The 25,910-nt window shown below is 50.9% G+C and overlaps 1 protein-coding gene across 1 annotated transcript in view; it reads left to right on the forward strand.

Moving 5' to 3' along the window:
- The window catches only part of PLEKHO2 (pleckstrin homology domain containing O2), a 44,084-nt gene extending 22,626 nt beyond the window's left edge, over window positions 1-21,458 (forward strand). The window contains exons 3-6 of the mRNA XM_044445024.1: window positions 3,222-3,338; window positions 10,713-10,817; window positions 13,848-13,946; window positions 15,237-21,458. Of these exons, the coding sequence (XP_044300959.1) occupies window positions 3,222-3,338; window positions 10,713-10,817; window positions 13,848-13,946; window positions 15,237-16,481 (1,566 nt within the window). The 3' untranslated portion in view covers window positions 16,482-21,458. The remainder of the gene's footprint in view (window positions 1-3,221; window positions 3,339-10,712; window positions 10,818-13,847; window positions 13,947-15,236) is intronic.
- The last annotated feature ends 4,452 nt before the right edge of the window (window positions 21,459-25,910 follow it).

The following is a 25,910-nucleotide window of genomic DNA, read 5'->3' on the forward strand; positions in this document are numbered from 1 at the left end:
TGGTTGCATTTAAAGTCAGAGCTGCCGCTCACTGCTGGCATTAATTGATTCCTTAGTTCAGTTTCCTTTGGGGGAAAGTCAGGGTGTAGCTTGGTGATGCATTCAGTGCAAGCCGCAATCCTGCGGAAGCACAAACACCTATGAACTGTGATGGCAGAATTCAGTTTCTCAAGGATGTCCCCTTCCACTTCTTTGCTTTAAATTTTAAGCAGGTTTCTAGTTCTTAGGGTTGCACAAGCATGCTACGTCTAGTTTTGGAGGTGCTGTGCCTGTGTGTGCTATTTGCTGGGCAACACAAGTGGGAGGATGCTAGTAGTGCTTTTATGTCCTACTTCTGGGTTTCCCACAGGCATTTATCACAGGTGGTTATGGCCAAGCTGGCATGCTTTGCCTGCTACAGCCTGGCTCCCAAGCTGTTATGAAAGTGTGTGGATGCTGTCTAGAGAAATTGCCTGAACAGATGTGTAGAGCTGAACTGGATTTCCAGCAGGTGTTATGGAGGTGGATTTTCTTTTCCAACAACAGGGAAGTTATATGAAGTCATATATATAAACAGTGGTAGAATAACATAATGCAAAATGAGAAATTGGGACTCTTCTTTAAATTTGGTTTTAATGTTGAGCATGCATACGTGCGCATGCCTTCATCGCTCAGAAGCGGACTTGTGAGTCTGTGAGTGTGATCTTGTGTGAATTTCATTGCTTTCTTTCCCTTCCCATATGGGTTTAAGCTGATGTGTTTCATCTTTACTCTTGAGTTGGAGGGTTTGATTACTGGCCGGTGCATAGCAAGAATGGCTCGCTGCTGGCTGAGATGACGAGGCTGATGGCTCCGGATGGTTTCCAGAGGCCTCTGGGGGTGTTTCCTGTTGATACGGCTGGTGCTCCTGTCGAGGCCCAGGTCACAGTGGAATGCAGAGATGGCCTGGGCAGTTGACACGATCACAGCCAAGCGTCCTCTTCCCTTGCGAGGAGCCCATACAGCCCCGTGGTATATGTTGAAGCTGAGGTCGATGAAAGAGGTGGGAAGATGACTGGAGCACAGAGCGAGCAAACTCCTGATGAATCCGACTGAACATGGCTTAAGAGTTCATTATCAAGCCTGCGCCATAGTGGTGGAGGCAGCAAAGAAAGCTTATTTTTCCCATGCTCTCAGTGCTGTTCAGCAGAGCTGTTCCAAGTGGTTCAGGGGCTCTTCTAAACCGGCCCTGTGAAAGAAATGGAGGAATTTGTGCGGCACTTTGAAGGTAAAATTGCTTGGATCTGCCAGGAGTTGGACTCCCTGGTTGATGCAGTTCGTCTGGCTGAGGTGTCCAGTGTACCACCTGATCCAAATGTATTGGATGAGTTTCAGTTGTGGAGGCCGGAGGCTGTGGACAAGGTGCTGGATTGGTTCGGCTGACTACCTGTATGCTCAGCCCTTGCCCAGTGTGGCTGGTTGTGCCAAGTGCAGAGGGGGTGCGCCCCTGGGTCCCGGAGGCCATGGATGCCTCGTTGAGAGGGGGAGCCTTGTTGAAAGAGGCTGCTATTAGGCCTCTCCCAAAAGGGCCAATGTGGGCCCAGGGAACGTGAATGATTACAGGCCAGTCACGAATACTCTCTCCTTGGGCGAGGTGTTCAGGCGTGTGGTGGCTGACCAACTCCAGGCACTCTTGGATGAGATGGATCTCCTTGAACAGATTCAGAACAGAAACTGCCTTGGCCGCCCTGTGGGAGGCAGCCTGGAGGAGGATGATCCTGGACCTCTCGGAAGTGTTCGATATCATCAGCCATCGTGTCCTTCTTAGACAGACTGGTCAAATTGGGAGTAGGGGGTGCTGCTCTGAAGTGGTTCCACTCCTCCTTGACTGACTGTGTCCAGAAGGTGGTGCGGGGGGTGGGGGTGGATTATTGCTCTGCGCCATGGCATCTCTGCCATGGAGTTCTTCGGGGCTCTGTTTTATCCGCCATGCTTTTTGACATATGCATGAAATTGCTGGGGGAGGTCATCGGAGGGGTGGACTGAGTTGTCATCAGTATGCTGATGACACCCAGCTCTACCTTTCTTTTTCATCAGACACAGGTGTGGCAGTGGATATTCTGAATCAGGGCCTAACCTTGATAATGGATTGGATGGTGGCTAATAAACTGAAACTTAATCCAGATAAGACGGAGATACTGCTGGTGGGGAGTCTGTCTGTTCAGTTGGGTGACATCTCCGCTGTGCCGGGTGGGGTTGCACTCCCCCTAAAGGACAGGGTTCACAGCTTGGGAGTGCTTCTGGACCCTGAATTATCCCTGGAATTCCAGGTGGATTCAGTGGCCAGGAGTGCCTTCTATCAGCTTAAGCTGATATACCAACTGTCACCACACCTGGACAGACAGGACCTGGCAAAAGTCATCCATGCTTTGGTAACCTCTCGTCTGGACTACTGCAGCGCGGTCTATGTGGGGCTTCCCTTGAAGACGGTCTGGAAACTTCAGTTGGTCCAGAATAGGGTGGCCAGACTGTTAAAGAGAACTGGCGGATGCAACCATATAAAGCTGGTCCCCTGCCATCTTTACTGGCTCCAATTCAAGGTGTTAACATGGGTGTTTAAAGCCCTAAATGGCTTGGGGCAGGGTATCTAAAGGAGCGCCTCTTCTTGTATGCACCTACCCCGCACCTTAGATCTGCATCTGAGGCCCTTCAGAAGGAACCTCCTCCTCAGGAAGTAAGGAGGGCGGTGACACGAAGAAGGGCTTTTTCTGCAGTGGCACCCCAACTTTGGAATGGGCTCCCTAGAAAGTTTCACCTGGCACCTTCCCTACAGTCTTTCAGGCGTCAGGCCAAAACCTTTTTATTTTAATGGTATTTTAATTGTTAAATTGTTCTAGTAGCATTTTGACTGTGGATATGGTATTATTATGGCCCACCTTATATTATCTTTAATGTTTTATTGGCAATTGTTTTGCATGTTTGTATTTTATTCTTTCTTGTATTTTGTGTACTTGGTTGTAATCTGCCCAAATAGCCTTATGGCTAATGGGGAGGGTTAGAAATTTAATAAATAAATGAGCAAATAAAAGAGCAAGAGTGGGCAGACCAGCCCCCAGTGAGGGCTGGGCTGGGCTGGGGTTGGAAGTGAGCCCCCCATCCCGCTCGATGTCCCGCTCTCCCTCAGCGAAGCTGAGCAAGGGCTTGTGCTGCATCCTGTCTTAGAAAAGCAAAGTAAACATAGGTCCCTCTGCCCTGCCTTGCAGGAAGAGCAAAAGTACATGGAGACGGTGGAGCTGGAAAGGTATGACAGATGCCAAGACCTGCGCACGCCCCTGAAAAAGAAAAACCGGTTCATTTTAATTCGGGCTCCTGGTTGCAAGGTAGGATCCCTTCTCTGTCTGTCTGTCTGTCTGTGAAGCCGTGCGTGTTCTCTCCACCCCTTTTTGCCCCCGGAGCCAAATGAAACGCAGCGTCAAGAGCTGGCAGAGCCGAGCACCCGGCAAGGCCCAGACTCCAGCAGGGACCCGCTGGCAAGAGCCCTCTGAACGCGCTTCTGCTCCTCACCGCTGCTGCTTGCTGTGGTCCAGATGGCGGCGAGGAGGAGCGGGAGGCGCCGTGCCCTCTTGCTCCCTGGCGCTCTGCCTGCCCAGCCAGCCAGTGCGGAAGCACAAGAGCAAGAGCTGGCGGTGAGAAGGGGGATGTGCGGAGGGCTGGAGGCGTCTTGCCCAGGGACCTCAAAGAGCCAAAGTGGGCCCTGCTTGGTACTGCCTGCTGCAGCTCTTTCTCTGGACGGCTCTTGAGCTGGTGACCTTCCGCTGCAGCTCTGGGGTGGCCTTTCCGTCATGTAGCGCCGGGGGGGGGGGCGCGTCACCTTTGCAGAGCACGGGGGCTCGGGCTGGTCTGTTGCAGGCCCGTTCCAAAGAGACGCTATGCTGAAGGTGTGGAATTTCTCCAGGGAAGCACATTCAAGCCCCACAGCTCAGGGTCTGTGAGGCATGGAAAAGGCGCACGTGGGATATGAGGTCACGCCATGAAGCCTTGCCAGCCCCCACCAGCTTGACCCCCGCCAGCTGTGGAGCAAGCAAGTGTAGGCGTCACGCTGGGAGCCTCTGGGCACCGGGACATTGACTTGTGTATTAATTTCATTTATGTTCTGCCTTTGGTTCACAGCGCCCAGGAAAGCCTCCATGACCCCCTCTCCATTTTTATCCTCACAACAACCCTGTGTGGTAGGTGAGGCTGAGAGTCAGTGACCAGCCCGAGTCGCACAGGGAGCTGCATGACTGAGAAGGGACTTGAACCTCAGTCTGCTGAGTCCCAGCCCAGTGGTCTAATCACCATACTACGCTGCCTCCCTTGTGTAGGCCCCGTGCTGGAAACTTGCAGATGTCACATGCCGTGGTCTCAGTGGCGGGACACAAACTGTGTGTGTTGTGCATTTAGCGGTAGAACTTACAGGAGGCTCGGCTTCTCTTACCACACACCCCTTTTGGCTTCTCCTTCTGCACACGCGTGTGAGCCTACAGGCAGCTGTGCGTGCACACTCTTCGTAGATGGGCAGACTGATGTGTCTGCCGCTGCTGCAGCGTGTGGTTCAGGCCATACAGTATTTGCATGCTGAACGCACCCCTCCCCTCCTGCAAAAATCATCGCTGAGTCAATTCAGCCTTTCTGCTCAGAAGGAGCTGCAAATGTCCACGAACCACAGGAAAGCCTTCTTGTCACACTCTGTGTGCCTGTGCTGGTCAGGGCCCAACATGCGGAGCTTCTGCGTGGGTCTCTCAGCCTGCTCCATTAATTGCAAAAAAGGCCAGGAAGGCGGAGAAACCTCCTTCTGAACGAAACACTTTCTCTAAGATAGGAGCCCGGGGCTGGTGAAAAGTTTGCTGTTCAGCTTTTGCCTCACTCTTCACTGGCCTTCACTGGAAATCTGGCCTGAGCTTTGGCAGGTGACATAATTTTGCACGTGTGGTTGTGGAAGACCAGAATAATAATAGGATGGCCCTTATTTCATTTTTCTGTTTTGAAATTGCAGCTGTTGAAAAACACACCTGTAAAACCACGTTCCTTCAGCCCAGGTACATTATTAACACTTTCCATGGTAGCATCTTCAACCCTCCATAACTGGGCCGCGGTTGTTTTTTCTTGTGACCGTGCAAAGTAAAAACCCCCTCTCCAAACTGTTTGGGCGAACAGTTTGGCATGGCGGTGTGCAGTTGCTGCGGGGGCCAAGAGATGGGCACATACACGAGAGTGCATCTTCAGATACTGGATACACAGGGCTTTTTTTGACATAGAATGCACCAGAACGGTGTTCCGGCACCTTTTTTTCCAATGGATTTTACGAAGTGATTTTGAATCGTAGCAGATCAGCAGCAAACATCATTAACATAGTGCCTGCTGCTGCTCGGCTTGGGATTGGTGTGTGTGGTCGCGCAGCGTGCTGAGTGCTTACTGCCAGTGGGGGACGTGAGTTCCGGCACCTTTTTTTTTTTTTTTTTTTTACAAAAAAAAGCACTCTGAATACATATCAGGATATTAGGACATTTCCAAGACAGTCACACAATGTGGAGTCTAATCTTGCTGTCTGGTGCAGGAATCTGCAGAATTCCCAGCATATCTGGTGGCTGTTTTGTTTTCAAGTAACCTTTTGGCCTCCTGGACTTAGGAAGAAAAGAAGATTTGCATGCTGGTCATTAATGGCACAGAGGGTTTTTCTGGTACAGCCAAGTGACCAAGGAGTAGATTTCTCGGCACTTTGTAAATGACGATTTCCACCCGCTTGGCTCCTTTTCTGAGACATCACTTTCAAAGGCGCCCCCTGAGTGCCTGCCTTTCAGTGGCACATCCATGTCTGAAAATTCCTGATTTCAAAAAAGAGAAAACACAGAGGTACAGTGTTGCTATATAGGAAAAATGAAGGAAACTGACTGTGCATGATGTGGGGCCAGTTCCTGCCCCCTTTCCATAATTGTGCCATGCCTTCTTGGAAGCCGTGCCTTCCCTCTGGCACCCCCTTCCCTCTTACTGGCCCAAGACATTGGCACCAGGCGATTATCCTCAGTATAACTGCTCCCCGCCAGGGTTGTTCTGGGGCTAAAGAAAATAAGAGGCTATTTTCATAAATGCTGGAAATGTTACTGACGCCAGAAGTTTGCCAAGGTCAGTTAGGAAAGGCGCTTTGGCACATCTTAACCCTTCAAGCAACTCCCTCCATAATCCTCCCTTGCTTTGCCGTCAGATTGGGGTCAGTCTGCTCCGGCCCTCCTGGCCATGCAGACAGCAGGACTTAAGATGAGCCAGTCAATGGGAGGGAGGCGGGAGTGGGGCAACCTGGCTGAAAAAATGATCTCACATTAAGCGGCAAGATTTGTTGGCCCTGGTGGAGGAGGCACTGTTGTTAATGTATTGTTTATTAGTTTATGTTCATTACTATTATATTGATTGTATTGTTTATGTAAGTTGCGGGTGCATTGATGGCCTTCTCCATGAAGTTGTCTAACCTCACTTAAAGCCATCTGAGTTGGTGGCCATTGCTAAAATGTATGGCGGCGGCAGCAGCACCGAGTTTCTTCAGCCATTTTTCTCGATCCTGTAGGTTTCCAGCTGGTGGTTCGCTGTAGACAAAGACAGTGGATCTGCTGGGATCCTGCACCCTGAATCGGAATGGCTGCAGACGGCTTGCTCTGCTCGGCACCAGAGCTGTCGTGCTGCTGCTTTCCCAGAACGGCCCTTCTTTCCGCCTCCCTTTCCTGGCACCGCAGGGCTTTGTTTGTGAGAGTGACTCAGGCTCAGCTGTCCAAGTGCTTGGGAGGAGCAAAACGCTCCTCCGTCCAGGGGTCCCTCTTGGTTGTCTGCTTGGGCTGCTGACAGTTGCTTACCTTGTAGCAGCTACAGCAGGGTGTGTGTGTTGTGGGGAACACTCCACGTGAGCCCAGGCACATCAGGATCTGGCTGGTCCAGCTTTCCCCAGTGAGGGCCCTCCAGAGCTTTAGGACTTCAGCTCACTTCAGCCCCAGCCAGCATGGCCAGGGGTTAAGGATGATGGGAGTTGTAGTCCAAAGCGTTTGGATAGCATAGTGTTGGAGAAGGCTGATCTAGGTGAAGAATGCAAAGGGGTGACTTTCACTGAATCAGGCGACTAGTCCATCTAGCTCCGTCTTGTTGGCCTGGTTTAAGTTTTCATCAAACCAGCCCCAAGAGTTTCAAGCAGCCCCAAGGCTAGCACACCCCTGGTCCAGCTCTCCAGAGTTCACTAGATAACAACCTCTGTTCTCAGCCTCCAGTTTTCAGTGGTGTTCCACCCCTTTTCCAAGTCCCTCTTCCCCCATTCCAAGCAGTTGAACTGCCTCTCTTAAGGCTTAAGTAGGGGCGAATAACTCATGGCCAAGCCTGTGTCTGGGGCCCACAACTCCCGTCAGCCCTACCTAGCATAGCCAGTGGTAAGGGCCATTGGGAATTCTAGGCAAAGACATCTGGATCGCTACAAGTTACCATAAGAGCTTCAGGCTAAAATATCCCCGTTGACCCCGTTGCCTCCAATCCCATTCATAACTGGAAAGCAGCAGCTTGTCTGAAACTCAGGCTGAAAAACTTCAGCATCCTTGTGTTAGAGAGACAAATTAGGAAGTATACCTGCAGAAGTGGTCACTGCATGGGAGAGCATGGCTTTTCATATCTTGCCCGCACGTGTGTGTGTGTGTGTGTGTGTTTGATCATGAGGCCTCGAAACTTTCAGTGAAGGCATTTGTGCAAACTGCAAGAACCCATGTTCGAGGCAAGTTTCCAGCTGAAGAGTCTGCCACTTTGCTTATGGACATAGGGGCCCTGCTGGATCACCTTCTCCACAGCTCTGCCACCCTCTGCCTGAGCAAGTTTACTCCCTCTCTGCCCTCCAGTGCAATATTAAAAGGCTTCGCTTTTGAAAGGTGTTCGGCTTGCGAGTGACTATTTTTATTCCCTCTCCAGTAGGTTCTTGTTGGCTCTCTTGGCAATATGGGGTTGCTTTGTAGGCCTTCTCTTTTATGAATTACTTCTGCAACACTGTGGTTTGTTTATGCCTCTTGTTAGTGACCTGCACCTGCTGCTCGTCTGAGCTGTCACTGCCATTTACTGTGAGTTGTTTTTCAGCTGGCTTGAATCCTAAATTGCTTGTGCGGCGAGGAAAGGCAGCGCTCTCTACTCCCTCACGCTCACTGTGCCCCAGCGGAGCCTCCCTTCCCAGGGAGCCGATCATTCTACGAACGTGAGAGGGGCCCTGCTGGACCCTGCACTCTGTTCCCACAATGACCAGCCAGCTGCTCACAAGGACACGAGTGCCACAGCTCTGTCCCACCCATGTTCCCCAGCAACTGGTGTGCCCAGGCACTCTGCCTCTGATACTCAAAGCTGCATGCAGCCCTCGGGGCCGGTAGCCGCTCAGAGCCCCTGCTTCATGCGTTGGGCCATTCTACTGTTAAGGCCCTCCGAATGGGTGGCCGTCTTCTCCTCTCGCGGAGACGAATTCCGTAGCTTCGCCGTGCAGCGGGTGAAGCAGCACTTCCTTTCCTCTGCCCCAAATCTCCCTCCAGGCAGCTTCCTGGGATGACCCCGTTGGGTCCGGGTGTTCTGAGAGAGGGAGGAAAAGGTCCCCCTCCCCACTTCCGCCACTCTTCTGCACACCTTTGCCATGCCTCCCCGGACTCGCTTCTTTCTCAGCCAAACCAACTTGGCCGTGGTGCTGTTTCTTCATGTTGCTCCAGTTTATTACTTATTTTAGGTGCCCCTTTCTCTGATTCCACGATAGCTTTTTTAGGTGCAACAGCTGTACACAGTATTCCAAGTGCAATAGCGCCATAGAGATGTATGAAGGCAGAATGCTAACGGCAGTTTCGTTTTCAGTTTCTTTCCTAACTGTGCTCAACATGGGTCTTTCCTGTTTTACAGCAGCCATGCACTGGGCTGGCATTTTCATCAAGCTTTTGACCACAACCGGAGGTCCTCTTCCTGCTCAGTCACTGGCAGCCAATATCTGTCAGCTCAGAGTTGGGATCCTTTTTCTTCTTTTGGCCTAACATGCTTCACTTTATTCTTGCTTGCTTGCATAGAACTGTATTTGCCATTTTGATGCCCACGCTCCCAACCTGGAGAGATCTTTTTGGAGTTTCTCACTATCCCTTTTGGATATAACCACCCTAATAATTTGGGGTCAGCAACAAACTTGTCCACTTTGCTGCTTGCTCCTAATTCAAGATCATTTATGAATAAGCTGAAAAGCACAAGTCCCAAAATCAATGTGGGACCCCACTTTTTCCATCCCTCCATTGCAAGAATTTACTCTTGCAGAAGCCACATTGATTCTTTTTCAGCACAGCTTGTCCTTCAGTATATGTACAAATGTTTTAATAATGCTTTCAATCAATTTACTTGAGCTAACCAACCTGTTATCTCCCAGATCCTCCCTTGATCCCTGTTTAAAAATTGTTGTTACATTGACCATTCACAAGTCCCCTGGTACAGAGGCTGATCTTAAAACATGTTACATATTTTTGTGAGAAGGTCAGCTTTTCCATATTTGAGTTTAAGAATTTTAGGATGGATAGCATTTGGGCCCAGTGATTTTTATTATCTTGCAGTTTGTTAGTCTAATTAAATTTCATCTTTTGTCACTGCTATCTGTGTTGTATGCTCTGAAGACTGATGAAAAGAATCCATGCAGGTTCTTCACAGTCTCCTTATCCTCTTTTAGATACCTCCCCTTATCAACTGTCTCTCCATCTTGTTTTTTATTTCCAACATATTTGAAGAATTCTTTATTGTTGGCCTCAATGATGTTAATGCTGGTTGAAAGACATTTAGGCTGACAAGAGGAAGGCCCATTCTGTGAACTCTGTGCTGTGTGTGGAAAGGATGTTATACTTCAAGCCATTGTTTGCCATTCATCACTGTGGTCATCTCTATGGCAGAGAGCATTTAAATCTATAATACTGAATACTGTCCATCACCACTGTAGGCCCAACATTGTGAAACCTAGCCCCCTGAAACTTGGCATGCATACAAAGGTGGGGGCTAGGGGTTTGCAGCTTGTTGTTCTATTAAACACATTAAAATTATTTGGTGTCAGTTAATTGATCTTGCACACATTAATTGATTTTAAATAATTTTAATGTGTCCAGCGTCTCCATATGGTTGAGGCTGGCAGTAGCATCTTCAGCCACAAGGAGTAGACTTCTCCAGTGGATAGTTTTTCAGTCCTTGCAGATTGCAGCTAGGGGAGAAGGACAGAGTTATAGGCCTCTTCCTTTCTGTGAGGCATGACCCATGTATGTAGGATAATGGAGTGGGCAGACCCAATCGGGGTGGTGAGGGTGCACCACAGAAAGGTGCCAGGCAAGCATGGATGCACAGGAGAGAATGTTCTCACCTTCCTGGCAATTGGCTTGGTTTGCTCAAATCCTCCTCCCCCCACCCCACAAATGGCAGTGGTCTAGGTCCTCCTTGCAATTCTCCCCCCACCAGTAGATACTGAACCAGCATCCCCAGGAAGGTGGAGTGTGACTCCAGGCAGACGATGGCCTGTGGTCTCCATCTGGGTCACAACTCATCTCCCTGCGTCTGGTCAGGAGCTTAAGAAATCCTTCATTTCTACAGGCTAAGACAGCGGGGCTCAAACCCGGGGCATCTGGCTTTGAATGCAGAGCCCAACTGGGAACCATGAACCAGAATCATACTCTTTGGATAATGTGTGACTCTGTCTCCTTTTCTATTTTTTCCAGGTACAGGATATCAAATTTCAGGCATCAACCAAGGAGGAAAAGGAGGCTTGGATAAAAGCCCTCAACGACGGCATCAACCGGGGGAAAAACCGGATATTGGATGAGGTAAAATGCCGAGTCAGGCAGTGTTGGGAATGAAAGAAGGTGTGGTTTGTGGTGCATGCTTCAGGGCCACCATCTCCAGATGTTCTGGTGGGCGCAAGTGTCTGGAGGGGACATGGGACAGGAGCCTGATGCACCTGCTATTGTCCTTGACCCCACGATGTGGCATCGAGGCAGAAGGTCTAGCGAACTAGAAGGGCTGCATACAGCCAAGAGGCTGGCCTGGCTCCAGATTGACACTCCTGAGGGGTGGGGTCCACGGTTCCTCAGAAGAAGGGTTCTCGGAAGGCGTTTCTAATTTAGGTTCAACAAACCCCTCTGTGCATGCTCAAAGACTCTTTCTTTGCTGGTTATATTTTGCTGGATGTACACGGCAAATGCAGAGGATTTGCCAAAGGATGGTCTGTTGTTCTGAAATTGAGAAGGGGGAACCGAGCCCCTGACAGTTGGCTGCATATCTCAACCCAAGGACCAGGAACCCAGGGTTTGTTGCTGGCTTACTTCTCTGGCTCTTGGAGGGTTCTTGGTTCATACCTTACAAGAAACAAGCTTTCCACTCAAAGTAGGAGCAAGTGGAAAGCATGTGCTCTGGGTTGTTGTGATGTGCGAACAATAGCTTAGAGTGGTTTTGCCCAACCCGGCACTCTCCAGATGAGTTGGATTAAAACTCCCATAATGTCCCAACTGAATTGAACAGGTGGCAGGTTGGGAAAGGATAAGGGTTCGGGCGGCTGCTTATCTGAATGTGAGCAAACTGAGTAGCTTCCTCTGATGTGGACCCTGCACCAAAGCCCAGAACTTGGCATTGGATGCCACATGGGGCCAGGAAAAGGGGGATCAAGTATGAACAGGCCCTGGGCTTGGGAAGAACCAAGTGACAGGGCCCAGCCCAAGCTTGCATGATGGGAAGTGTTTTTGCTGTCTGTTCCAGATGTGTGGAACAAATAAAGGGGGGCTGTGGAAGGCCTGCTAGACGAAGCAAGGGCTAGGGACAGGTGCGACCGCTTCCTCGGGCCCCTGACGTGCCTGGCCCGGACCATCAGCGCTCTGGGGCCAGGGTGCCTTCACCTGCCCGCTTGGTCTTCCAGGTATCCCAGGAGCACTAAGCTTTCCCTTTCTCCTCCCCTCAGCAGCCATGGAAGCCCCAGCTAGAGTGGGGAATGGGAGGAGCAGGGCTGCTGACTGAGCTTCTGGGGCAATGGCAAGCCTCGTGCTTGGATGTGGCTCAGAGCTATACACCAACTGGCCAACCCAATCCTTGGCTATCGGCAAAGGTTGCCCAAAGTGGGTAGGCTGCATGGTGCTCTAGATGGGGCAAGACAGTCCCCTGCCATTTCCTCCATTCACTCATTCTGCAGTCTTTCCCCTGTAGTGAAGCCGGTGAATCACTAAAGTGGCCTGTGAAGGACGGAACTTGGAGCCAGGCGCACAGAGTCGAGGGGGAATGGATGTATCTTGGCCAGAGCAGGAAAACTGTTTGGGCTGGCCAGTTGTAGACCTGTATCAAAGATGGTTTTGGCAGAGGAATGTAAACTCTGCATGAACTTGGAGTCTGGTTCCCTTCCCAGCCCTCCGCCCCCCCATCTCCTCTCTTGTGTAAGCTGCATGGATGTGCACCATTCTGCTGAGAAGGAAAAGGTTTCATAAGATCAGTCCAAACGGGGTGACTCCTTGTTCCAGTGGCATATGCAGGCGGGGTGGGGGGGCTAGGCTGGCATCTCCCACCATGGCAGAACGGAAATGCCGCCGGGTGCCAGATGAGGGTGGCATCGCTGCTGGGTCAGGCTGGGTGCCGAATTGCATGCCGGGCCAGCTGGCAGGGCACGGCTGCTACAGTTGCTGGCAAAGTGGAGCAAGAGGGTGGAGAACAGCTGCGCTGACACCAGTACAGGAGAAGGGCTGCGGGAGTGACTTCGGGTTGGGCTGATGCTGGCTGCTTTTGCCCTATCTCTGGACTCACTGCCTGGGGCCAGGGTGCCATTGGGAGTGCCCTGAGCTGGTGCCTTGTGAATCCTGGGGCCTCCGTTACTTTCTTGGGTGTCTGGCTGCGCCCATGAGCTCCACCTGCCCTCTGTCCACAGCTTCCCAAAGGGACTGTCTCCTGGATGAGCAGGATTCCAAAGCATGTCACAGCAAAGATTTGGCCGGCGTTTCTCCTGCATCGGGGCTGCTTGGCACATGCAGTCTCTCTGCTTTGGGAGAAGCTTGCTTGTGATGCTTGAAAGTGCTTAGCCCCGTCTTTGCCTCAGGTACACAAACCGTGGAATATGCTTTGTTCACCAGCCTCCTAGTCCATGGATTGCACTCTCTCTCTGCCGTGGCACCTTGTGACAGCTGTCTTTTTCAGCCTGGTATTGGGGGTGGCGTGCTGGGGGGAGCTTTCCCAAGCAAGACAAGACAGGAGCTGGAGAGCTGGCAGTAACACTGTTGTGGCCCTGAGTAGCTTGGTGGGAAGGGTCTCCCCCAGCCCACACTCCAAGGCAGAGACCCTGGGAATTACCCTCTCCAGGCAGAAGTCAGCCTGGCTGTGTTCTCTGCATTAGCCTTCCTCTGCCTGCTTTCCTGCAGAAGTGCTGGGATGCTGCTCGGAACATAAGTGAAGGATTATGAGAGTTGCAGTCCAGCACCTCGGAGAGCATCTGGTTGGGGAAGGCTGATCTGTGCTCACTGACAGTTGCTCTCCGGGGTTTTGGATGGCTGGAGATGCTGGGGGTAGAACTGGGGACCTCTGTAGTGTGAGCCGTTCTGCTTCAGAGTATGTGGTGCAGGAAGTCTGGAAACACGTAAGACCGGGCCGCAGGTCGCTCACCCCTTTCGGTTGGCCACCCTTCATCTTAGGAATCCTCCATCATTGCTGCATCCACACAGTGGACAGCCCATGTGTTGTACCAATTAACATGTGAAGGAATTGCCACCATCTGTGTTGCTTTGCAGGTTTATAAGGCTGCTCTAAGTCTTGTCTTCAGCCATTCAGAGGTCAAAAGAGTGATGTCCTCTCCTCCATCCCTTATTTTATTTCCTTTCTGCTTTAAGGTAAAGGTTGATGAAAGCCTCTGTCTGGAACATGTGACTCGAGGCAGAGCCAAGCTGGCAAAGGGCCGCCGTCCACCAACCAGAAGCCACCTAAAAGAGGTAACGATCAGAATGGGAAATCCCCCAAGCCCTGCTGATCTGGAGTTTGCTCTTTGGAGCTCCCAGAATCTGGAGGCTGCTGCTACAAAGCCCCTGTCCCACGTCGCCTCCAACGAGGGGACACCAAGCACAGAGCCTTTGATGATGGATGGCCAGGCCATCACATCTTGGAAGAGGCTGTCCTTAAGGCAGAAATATCAGTGCTTCCTGGAAAAATGTAAAATCCCTTGAAAATATACCTTTGTATGAAAGTTCTCCCTGGCAAGTAATTGTGGCAAGTAATTGCCACATTGCTGCACTCTACGAAAATGGTTTAATGGTTTTTGTTTCTTACTATGTCTTTGAGTCCTTGATTTGCATCTTTTAATATTTACCATGAAAATTACTTGAAGATACTAGTAAATTTATTTATTTATTTATTTAGAAAATTTCTATGCCGCCCCATTCGCCGAAGCCTCGGGGCGGCTCACAAAACATCAATTAAAATATAATACACTAAAAATATATAAATGACCAGTATACATGTGTATTTAGGGGTGAGTGAGCGATTGTCAGGCTTGCTGTAGTTCACTGAATTCCTCCTTGACCCTTGTCTTGCCTCCTTTATGTTCCTGGCTATGAGCCTCTTTCTTTTCCAATTGGGAAAAATATACCTTTTTCAAAGTATGCACCGAAAACTCAATCTTTCCCCCCAGACTAAAGTGTAAAAATGCAGATTTTTCAGGGAATGCCGATTTTTGGATATGCAGGGTTAACATTTTTGAACATGAATGCAAGCTTGGGGATTCTTCCCAATTTCCCAAGAACTGGACTTCTGGTCAAATTGTAGGTTGCAAAAACGAACAGGAATGAAATAATTGTTTGACCCAACAAGTATAATGATACATATAAAGCAAAATCTGATACCCTGGGTATCAACTGGTCCCTGCTCTTGCAAATAATCTAAAATGGAAAGTGGGTTGTGAATTGCACAAGAGGTGCCATCACACAGACCTGCATTCCCATTCACTGTTCTGCATGAGGTAGCCAGAGCAGGAGTCTGTGCTTTACTTCTGCCCCTTCAGTGCTGTGACCATGCAGGAAGGCTGTGACACAGATGTGTGAATCTGCTGCGTTACAGAAAACTCTGCAAGCAAACATCCTTGATGCTCAGTGAGAGGAAATTGTGGCATCCACACAGCTCTGGTTTACATTCAGATCTCTTAATTTAGCTCAGCCATTTTTGGTTCTCCAAAAAACAGAGCATCCAAACAGCTGACACTGAGATCTCTTGGTTGTTTTCTTCTCTAGGTTGCCAGTGCTACATCAGATGGGATCCTGAGGCTTGACTTGGATGCACCAGACAGTGGCCCTCCGAACAGCACCTTGCTGACAAGTGAAGACACTGATGCTCCTCCTTCAAAGGAGACCCCAAAGCCTCTTCTGCCTCCCATAAAACCACCCATGCCCCCTTCAGAGAAGTTGAGTGCTGATTCCAGCTCTGAAGATCTAGAAGTCAAGAAACCTCCAATGCTTCCAGCTAAGCCTCTGAAGGAAGCAGCAGCCCTCAGTGACAATGTGAATTCTGTGGAGGAGGAGGAGGAGGAGGACGATGATGAGGATGAGGATGGAGAGGGGGATGGGGATGGAGAGGGGGATGGGGAGGAGGGAGGAAGAGGAAGAGGCAGGGATGGTGAAGCTATGAGTGACGGTCCTGCAGAATCCCAACTTGTCCCAGTTGGAGAGAACTTAATGGAGACCAACAAAAATGCCCCCAAGCCTCCCCTTCCTCCCGCCAAGATCTCCTCTGAGAAAATGAAAGTGACCTGGGATGACCCAGCCTCTGGGCTGCACGGTCTCGAGGCTGAATGTCCCCCAGCAGGCAGCGGTGAAGCGGTGCAGGAGCCCCCAGCTCCTCCTCCGAAGATTCTCTCGGAGCGCCTGAGAGCCAGCATGCATTTATCTAAGCAGAGCAGTTCAGAGGCAGGCGACTGCCCCCCTGAAGACGTGAAACCTGCAGAAAATGGCCCACTTGGCCACGGAACGACACAGCCCGCTTTTCCTGACGGGCAGGAGCAAGACGGGCGGGAGCCCCCCACAGAGCTGGGAGAGACCAAGGAGCAGGGGAATGTCCCCTCTAAAGATCTGGGGCCATCGCCGGCACCTGCGGAAAGTCCTCCAGGTACCAAGCCTCGCTCTGCCTCTCTGGAGAACCTGCTGTCAGCCCCAGCAAAGCAGCCCCTTATGGGCCCCACTCTCCAACAGGGAACTGGCTTCTCTGTGGCCCAGATGGAGAAGAAAGTCACTTCGGAACAGGAACACACTGAAAAACTGTTGCAGAAGGTTCTGCAGGGAGGACTTGAGCAGGCCCCGGGGGGCAACGGACCTCCAGTAAATGCAGAGGCACTGCTCAACGAAGCAGCCGCACAGCTGCGGCAAGCTGCACAGGTCTTGCAAGAGGTCCGCAGCTTAGAAGAGCGGAAGAAGGTGCCTGCAGGTCAACGGAAAGGAGTAACAAAGGATTTAGTGACTCTGTATAGGAGAAGCGCTCCCTGAGGGGGAGAGGCTTCACCTTTAAGATCGAAGCTGGAACTCTGACACACAGAACATTTTCCACCATCCTACTAGGCCAGTGTATGCTTTTTTTCTTTTTAAGCAAGTGGGGTCCATGTCTTGCTGGGCATTCTTTCAGCAGGAAAAAAAAAATGCTTATTTTTAGAGTGCCCCTCTGTGGGCTCATAATCCCTTGGTGGATTACGAGATACGGCTGAGGGGCTCAGGGTGCACGTGCTGATTCCAGGAGCTGGTGCAAGAGGCTTCTCTCCTGCCCCCTTTTTCACTTTTTCTGAGGCCCCTTGCTAGAAGGCTGCACTAGCAGCTAAGGGCCTACCTGAGCCAGGTGTTTCTCACTGGCAAGAAAAGGAGGGTGAGAGGATATGGTGTGGGCTTTGCTGCTCTTGGAATCGGCATAAGGTGCGATCCTGTGTGAGTCTAAACAGGCTTGCCCCAGCCACTTGCTCTCCCACAGGGTGGTGATTCATGCTGCCCAGCATGCGAAATTCTGTGGACACTTCCCAGGCAGAGAAATGGCTTTTGCAGGGGGAGAGAATTCCCAAAGGGTGGAATTGAGAGAAGTGTCACTGGGTTTTGAGGTAGAACAACACCAGAATCCCCTTGACCCATTCCTCAGCTTGGCCACTGTCAAGAGGTGCCTTTGGACAGTCAATTAAGTTAAGTAGGCCTGTCTAGGCCGCATTCACTGGTAGCCCACTTAAGCTGTAACAGGAAGGGAAAAGCTCTCCAGAAGCAGGGGCAAATAGGCCCGAAAAGCCACGGGATGGATCCAGCCCTGAAGAAGGGATCTGTGCTGGGCCCAGGACTGCCAGCCGCTCCCAGGCCTGTTGCTGCCGCGCTGCTCTATCTTGAATGGGCAGTTCTGCCCAAGCCTCCCCTTTCCTCACCCCAAGAGCAAAACCACACAGTTGTTCCTTCAGTCCCTCCAAACCAGGGAGGGGGGAAAGTCCTTCTTTCCCACACAAAGCAGGGTGTCTGGCAAGTGTGTTCCTAACAGGAGTACTCTCCTTGCTCCTGAAAAGAGTAACTCGACCCTGCATCCCAGTCCAGGACTGCCCTTTCCTCCCAATAAGAATAGCTTTTCCTGGATCTTTCCACATGGCCTCTTTTGTGGCGTCCTTTCTGTCCCATCTCTGCCTTCCTCCTCCATTTTGGTTTCCCCTGGCCATCCTCACCCTCTCACTCTCCCCCCTCCTCATTCCCATTCAGCCTTCCTTCCCTGTCCTCCTCCTATTCTTCCCGCTTTCCCTTGGTCCCCTTCTCCACCCCACCTTGTCAGAGGTTGCCCATTTTGGTGAAAGGTGCAAACCGGTGAGGACACCAGCTGCGCGCAAAGGCCAGTGAGGCTGTCATTGCAAGGCACTGCCATCTGCAGCTGCCCATCCTTGCCCCCGGCCTCGGCCCCCTGCAGAGGACGCTCGCAAGGGCACGGGTGGCTGGTTGGGGAATCAGTAAGAGGCAAGGATCCCACTGATCCCACCCGAGAGGCAGCTGGGAGAAGACCCCCAGAGTTTGGGAAGCATCTCTTTTGCTCCTTCAATGCAGCTCCAGCTCTGCCGGGGAGCAAGCTGATTTTGAACATCAGGTGGAAACTGGGTGGGAAGAGTTGTTAAGGGTAAAATTGCCGTCCATGTTTAGAAGAGAAAAAAGTCTAAAACTCCCAGTGGAGCTGGCTGGGAAATGCTGGGGGTTGTGGGACTTCTTTCTGTCTAAACATGCATAGGGTATGTTCTAACTGCTTGAACCCAGGGTCGAACTACGCATTATATTAACTTCATAGCAGGTCACACAGGAAGTGTGTGGCCCCAATATCAGTTGGAATCATGGTGTACCAGAAGAGGAGAAGAAAACTCCATCACCTTTGCATACCAGACACCCCTCCCAGTGTGTCTGCAGGTTAAAAGAAAATAAAGCCCAAACCATGGCATGACAGAGGTGAAGCAGGTTTAATTTCCTCCTCCTCGATCCAGCTCAGGGCCAGGGCCAGGGCCACGTGCACTTAACTCCAGAGGATCTAAAAGTATCCTTAGGAAGCCCTGGAAGGGAACATGGAGCCCTCTGCAGCTAGTGCGTAGCCTGAGTGCTGGCTAGGCTGGGGGGGGGGGGGGGGGGCGGTCCCGTCCCTTCCCTGTGCATTTGTGAAGCAGTGGGCTGGGGGCTCTTCACATTGCTCCGAAGCTCGTAAAGCTCGCAGAACAGGTCGTGCGAATCTAGGCTGGGGGGGCCAGGCCCCCATGTGTGATGCTCACAGGATGCACGCCCTTCCGTGCACAGCGGAGGAGGGCATGCCCACCTTCTTTTCAGCCATGCCAAAGGCATCACTGCCTAAGTCTCACCAGTGCCTATCGTGAGGAAGGCAAGCCGTGAAAAGCAGATGCGCAGACATGGGATTGCCCACCCGCCCCCAGTCTCACTGTTCCCATGCGCCTGCAGTTTCCTTCCCCTGAGAATGAATGTACTGTCAGGGTTCTTTATAGCGAATATCTTATTTATGGCTGAGCTCATTTGCTTTCTTCATGGGCTGTTGCATGCTGGACTGGTTGGCCTCTGAAGCTTGAGGAGTCATGATTTGCAGTTCCCCCAAATGCTTCTCTTAACATACAAATGCCTTTTGGAATAGAATACTTGAATGATCATGAAATTTGCGGCCCATTATTTAATCAGCAACGGTGACTAAGCATTTGCAAATCCATTTAGTACATGCTGCTCTGCTTGGGTTTGGAGGTGGAAGCCGACTCGCTGTTCTGGCCCTAGCTTCCCTTTTCCCATCTCTTCAGCTGGCGAGCACTTGCACAGACTCCACTTGACCTGCATGTCCTTTTGGCTCTCAGCGAGCAACGGGGTGCGGCTTTCTGCCTGGTCTTCCAGCTGCTGACCACTAGCATAGTGGAGCTTGCAATTTTGCTGAACGTGTCACTGACGGTCCCTCCCAGGCAAAGGGCCAAAGGTGGAAAATGAATGTGGGGAGCAGTGCCTCAATGAAGAGTGAGAAGTCTTTACTCACCTTTGGAGGTTTAGCTTCTCACGCATGGATAAAGCGCTGCGCCTCTATGTGGTTTGTGGAGCTCTGACTCCTTGGGGAACCCGAGCTCATCCTTGCAAAGCAAGGTTGGTGACCCAGCGAGGCACCACACAGAGAAGCCGTGCCGACACAGTCTTCCCATGCGTGAGATGGAGGGAGGGAATGCATGCGGATGACGGCACACGGGCAACTCCCATCCCAGCTCTTCCTCTCTGCTCGCTGCAACAGGGAAGGCGCAGCCTGTGGGGTGATCGCTAGAAGGGGAGAGCGTGGCTGGTGCAGAACGTGGCAGTGGAGAGGCAGCAGCTGTGTTGCATACCCATGTGATAGGCACTGGCACTGAACTTTACACAATACTGCCAATGCACATGCAAGCACCTTTCTGAATGCCCTTCAGATTTCCTCTTCAGAGTCTTGTCAATAACTGAGGTGAAAAAGTATGAAATTACTGTTCATACTGAAAACTGGGTGCAGAGGAGTTGTTTGAGCGACTGCACCTCTGCTGTGCACTCAGTGATTTGGACAGGTTAGTTGCCCTTTGCCTGTTACGGTTGCCATTTTGCGCTGGTGCCAAGAACGGTTTATCAAATTGCCAAATCTGTCCACTGGTTGGTTGCCTACCTCTGGCCCAGAGGTCTTGTGGGAAATTTAAATGAGCTGCCTGTCACTGCTGCCATAGAAATCCGTGGCTCTTAGGTGAAGGATCCCTCAAACCTGGCCTGAATAGTTGTAAATATGCCTTAAAGCAAAGGAGCTTTTCCCAAGAGCTTGCAAAGTTATCATGTATACTCAGGTTAGTTGTTTCTCTCTCTTTTGGAAGTGCTTGGACTGCTGGGAGCTGAGGGATTCTGATGATGGGACTTCTTGTCCAATGGCTGCATCAAAGCTCTAGTCCCTTGAATGTAGAGTACAACTGGATCAAAGCTGGACACCTCTCTAGCTTCTATGCAACTGTTTTGCACTAGCAACTCTGGCTTTTGATTGCAGGGGAAATAGGCCTTAGTTTTAGGGCTGCTTCATCCATTGCATTTTTTAATGTAAAGATGCATCTCTGGATAAACCTGACTGTGTAACATTGTGAATGTAGTGAATGTACATTTGCAAAAAGAGCCTGTTTGCACAAGCATCGATTGAGGACCACAACAATGCTGCATGACGTTTCTCATATGCGACTGGGCTGTTGTAAATCCAAAAGCCACAAGGAACTTGCACACCGCCTTAAATTCAATACTTTTTTTTCAACAGAGTTTGTTCACATATTCAACTTGCAGGCATCAAGCACAGAGAAATCAAGTGATGTGCACAAATGTTTTGATCTACGCTACACTGGCTTAGTGAGTATTTAATGCAGCTCTCTTTGGAAGTGCGCATACAGCTGCAAACCCAGGTTTACTGCCACATGATATGTGAACTGGCCCTTATTTATCTAGTTAAGCACTGAAGAAGCAAGCTGTTGGTGTCGCCAGAAGCAGCATCCATGCTGTATAGAGATAGAATTAACACTGAAGAATGGTCTGACATTTTCTCCAAGTGATTTCCACAGGAACCTTACTAGGAAAGTCACAGGTGAATCTTAATGGCTGGGGGGTGCCCCTCCCACAGTTGCCGCTAAATATGGAAAAACTGATACTAACCATAATTTGAAATCTTTTCTATGCTGTCCTTTAAAGCAGAGTCATGTGGGGCACAGTCCAATGAGGCTGCCCATCACACCCTGACCTTGGTCAAGTGCAGGTTGCCAATGCATGGGAAAGAAGCACAGAGGTGAAGGTCACTGTCGGATTCAGTACTTTGCTGCAAACTCACTCACTCGTCCATCGCTCAGACGAATGCTGTGTCCTTGTGTGCCACAGAGGAAGTTGGCACAAGTGCTGAAAATTGGTGACCCCTGGCCCTTAAAACCTGAGAAACATAAATATATCTCTATTTTAACAAGATTTTCTAAGTGTCTCAGTTCTTTTATTTGGCCATAGTATGTTTGTTTGTATCCTTATTCTCCTGGCCTGGCCTGAGTGTTTGTTTAATCAGGGCTCTGCCGTGCCTTGGAGCTGCTGGTCCCAGCTGGGTGCATCTGTGGCTGCATTGGCAGCGGTGTTGGAAGTGGAAGGCACAGACCGGGTTGCAGGATCCTCTCCCCCAGCACTCTGAGCCCCTTGGAAGAGGTGTGCACTTCAGAATGGAAGGATCCCAAGCCCAGGAATTTGTTTGGCACACCGGAAGAGAATGGGGCTCACACGAATCTCTCATGGTCAGACTTCACCCCTCTGTTCTCCTCCCGTCAGCCCCCGACTTTGGGTGGGGCAGGGGAGAGAGAATCATTTTTCTGTTGCCATTTGTACACAATGGGGAGTCAAATACTTGCCACCTTATTGCGAAGAGAGTGGCCATGACTGCTTTGCAAAAAATACAATACAAAAAGGCAACAAACCCAAACCAAAAACCCAGGAGGCAAAATAGGCAAAGAAATGCATCAACCCAAAAGATATGCACATAGTCAGCATGTGTTGATGTACATGGATGCAGACACATCCAGAAATTGTTGCTGCAACCTCAGTGGGAATACACTGTCATAGGACACAAAAGTATGTTTGATTCAGGAGAAAAAACTGCCAGGAATGGTTTGGTGTGTGGAAACGCCTGGAGTTGTGCCACCAGAAATGGTTGTCGCTGGCTGTGGCATGGCAGGAACTGCAGGGTCGCCTTCTGTCCGAACAAGCACCGGATCACACCGCTGGTGGGGAAGGCGCAGCACAGGTGGGATGTGTGCCGGTCTGTTCCCTCTGCTGCCCAGGGGTACATTGCTGAAGGGCAACTACAGGCCCCTTCTGCTACCTCGTCTTTTGCTTTTAATCTTTCAGCTGCGCTCAAACTGGGCAGCCTTACAGAGAGGTGACACCTTCAAGTTGCAGACTGTGCTGGGGAAAAAAGCACATGGCTGTCCAAAATCATGCAGATCAGCCTTCTGCCCGCTGCCTGGTCGGCCTCCCAAACCTGCTGCCCCAACGGGAGTGGAAAGTGAGGACCGTTTGTACTCCCGGCCCCTTTGCGCAACTCTTTCTTGTTAGTCCTGCCAACATTTGGATTCATATCGAGAATTCAAGGCAGGGAGTTAAAAATCAAAAATGCACAGTCTATTTCAGTTCCTTAAAATAAAAAGTCAGAGGATTTGAAGTATTCGTATTGCAAACCTTCCATTGCATTGTATTAGGTGCTGCCTTCCTCTGCAGTCTCCCAACTCACCCCTACCTCAACTGGGAAGAGTCCTTGTTTGTCATCTGAAAGGCAATGCATATGCCCAGTGGGAAAGGGCAGGAGACCGGGCAGCCTGGTCACTGACATACCTGTAGCCCCAAACACAGAGTTCCTTTGGCTGCTTCCTCTGTGCTCATGCAAATAAACTTAGCAGCATGGTAAGCTAAAAGAGATGCCTCTAGCCATCCTGGTTGCAGGAGCTGGGCTGTCCGAATCAAATCACAAGCTAAATTGGCAGGTGCATCTTTCTTAGCTAGAAACACGGTATCTGCTGTTGCTAAAAGACTCAGCTTGTGTTGCTGGAACAGGTCACCAATGCAGCCTTGCATCTGCCCAGTGCTTCCTGTTCTTCTACAGAGAAACAATGGGAAAGCTCCTGGCCTTTGGTGCTCAAGGGCTGGTTTGCTTCGTGACTGAACTCAGGCATGATCCTTCACTCACAGGACTGCTTGGAGTGACAGGTTTCAAGTCCCGCGATCGCAGGCTCAGCCACGTCTGTTCACTTCTGGGGGTTTTGGGTTTTTTTTTTTGGTTTGTAAACATCTGTCTTCCCAACAGTGCAAACTATTCTATTTTATTTGTTAAACTTTGAATAATATGAAATGATTGAAATGATGGGAAAAATGTATAACTAATAAATTTACACTCAAAACAAATTTCAGGAACGGAGAGCAAAAGAGAAGGGGGGGTTGTGTGGCGGGCTTGAAGAAGGGGTTATGGTTTGGGTGGCTGTGAAGGGGCGAAGGAGCAATGGAGTGAAGGGATGGAAAGGAAGAAGTAGGCACGTGGGAAGGCGGGGAGGGCAGGAGTCCTGGTCGGTGAGCCTCATCCTGCAACAACAGAACATTAAAGGCTTCAGTTACTGTAATGTCTGCAATGTTTCCACTGCTTCCCCAGTCGAGTTGCAGTCTGCACTGCCTCTGCCCAGTCTGGCCATCTCTCCCTCTGTCACTCTTTTCGGTGCTCAGGGAGTTCGGCCACATTCTTCTTCACCTGCGGCCTGAAGCAGTATAGCCCAGTCAAGGGCTCGTCCCACCATTCTGACACCGCCCATTTCTCAGCCACATTAATGTCCAGTTTCTTGGAGATGAGACTGCACAAGGGCTTTCTGCTCCTTTGTCTTCCTGCTATCCCTCCTCCATTGAGGTGCTGGGAGCATGCCCTGGATTTCCACAGGGTCCCCCATCCAGGCAGAGAGCAGATGCGAGACCCCTCGCCTCAGGAACCCTGAGGGACTCCCAGCCATGCCGAGCTCACTTCCAGCTCCTTGGGTCACACTGAGAGACGACTCCGGTTTGGGTGGTGAACTTCCAAATGTCCCCCTGTGGTCAGGCAACAGTCGTGGCCCAGCCAGCCCTGCCCCAGGCATGGTCCCCTCTGCCACATGAAGGTGCAAAAGGGCAAGATCACAGCAGAAGAAGATGCCAAACCTTTTGTTTGGAGGCTCATCCTTGGACTCCTGGCCCTTGTGCTTTCTGCCCTGCAATGGCAAACGAGAGATGTGTCAAGCTGTCACTGCTCAGACACGTGCGCCAGGAGCAGGGGGTGGGGGAAGTCCTGTTGGTTCTTGCTTGGGGGATGAGGGGTGTCCAGATGGTTTCTTGATGGTTTGGACTGCCGGGTGGCATAGCCGAAGTGGGACACAACTCCCAGGGAGCATGAACTTGGTGTTCACATATCGCATGCTTGACACCTTCCCACTCCCACCATCGAGGGTCCGCTACATTCCTGCTGATTTGGCAGTGGGCCTGCCTTGCAGGGCTGGCTTGGAGGAATGAACCTGACCCGATTTGTCAAAGAGTCTAACACCCTTCAGCTTGGAACACCACACTGCCTCCCAGACAGGAAGGACAAGCCCCTGACCTGCTTCCTCCTTTCGCAGAGCCACTCCGCCTCCATCTGCGCCAACTTCCTCTGTGAAGGAAAGAGGAGGAACAGTTGGTTCCAAGCATGATGGAGAACATCTTGTCTCAAGGATGTCCAGAGGGATGTCCCCGCACTGAGGAAAAGCCGAGGCAGAACACGCCTCTCCCTTTGACTCCAGGGGCACAACATTCCAATGTTTGTGGTCTTGCACCGTTCCTCCGCAGGCTTCCTCCACCTTCCACAAAGATGGTACACTTGAAGCAGGCTGACATCCAGTGCTTTGAGGCTGATGTGATCACCCTGGAGAGTTCCTCGGGGTTAAGGAATGCTTGCTGAGCCTGTGGCGAGAAGGGGCAGCAGGACAGTCAAAGGAAAGCTGTTCAGCGGGTTCCCATGCTTACAAGACACAGAAGCAGTTTGCTTGACACTTTTCTTGGTTTACTTCAGTTCAGGGTGGGGAAAACAATCTGGCAGCATGAGTCACATCTCTGTCAGGTCATGCAATGCAGTTCCCCACGTGCTAATTCAAGCGGCAGGGAAATCTGGCTTTTTTGACCCCATGGGGCAAGAAGAAGCAACCTCTTCAAAGTTACCTAGCAGAATGAAATGCACTGGAAATATGTGTGATAAAGCCAAGTGTGAAACAGCCAGGCACGGCACGGCAAGCCCTGACTGAAGTACGCAAGCAATTCTTAAGCCAGGAAGTGCAGGATGGTTCCATTGGACATGTCAGAAACCTTCAAGGAACTGAATTGGGGATTTCTTTTCCAGAGAGGCCGTCCACAGGGTCTCTCCTCTCTCTGACCTGCGCATACATTAGCAGGGTGCTTGTGACACCCAGCGCCTGCACTGGAAAGGTTCAGTGCCTGGTCGACTGAGGGCAGGTCCTTTCTCCGGCACCGTTCTGAGGGTTCTGAGGGGAGGTCCTTTCTCCGGCTTGTGGGGCGGGGTTCAAGAAGGGGTTATGGTTAGGGTTGCTGTGAAGGGGCGAAGGAGCAATGGAATGAAAGGGATAGAAAGGAAGAAGCGGGCACGTGGGAAGGCATGTGGGCAGGGAGGGCAGGAGTCCTGGTCGGTGAGCCTCATCCTGCAAAAACAGAACATTAAAGGGATCAGTTACTGCAATTTCTGCAACGTTTGCACTGCTTCCTCAGTCGTGTTGCAGTCTGCACTGCCTCTGCCCAGTCTGGCCATCTCTACGTCTGTCATTCTTTTCTGTGCTCAGGGAGTTTGGTGACATGATTCCTCTTCTTACCTGGGGTTGGGGTGGG

The sequence above is a fragment of the Varanus komodoensis genome, unplaced genomic scaffold (assembly GCF_004798865.1).
Source record: "Varanus komodoensis strain SLA01 unplaced genomic scaffold, ASM479886v1 scaffold46_3, whole genome shotgun sequence".
In the NCBI taxonomy this organism is placed as follows: Eukaryota; Metazoa; Chordata; class Lepidosauria; order Squamata; family Varanidae; genus Varanus; species Varanus komodoensis.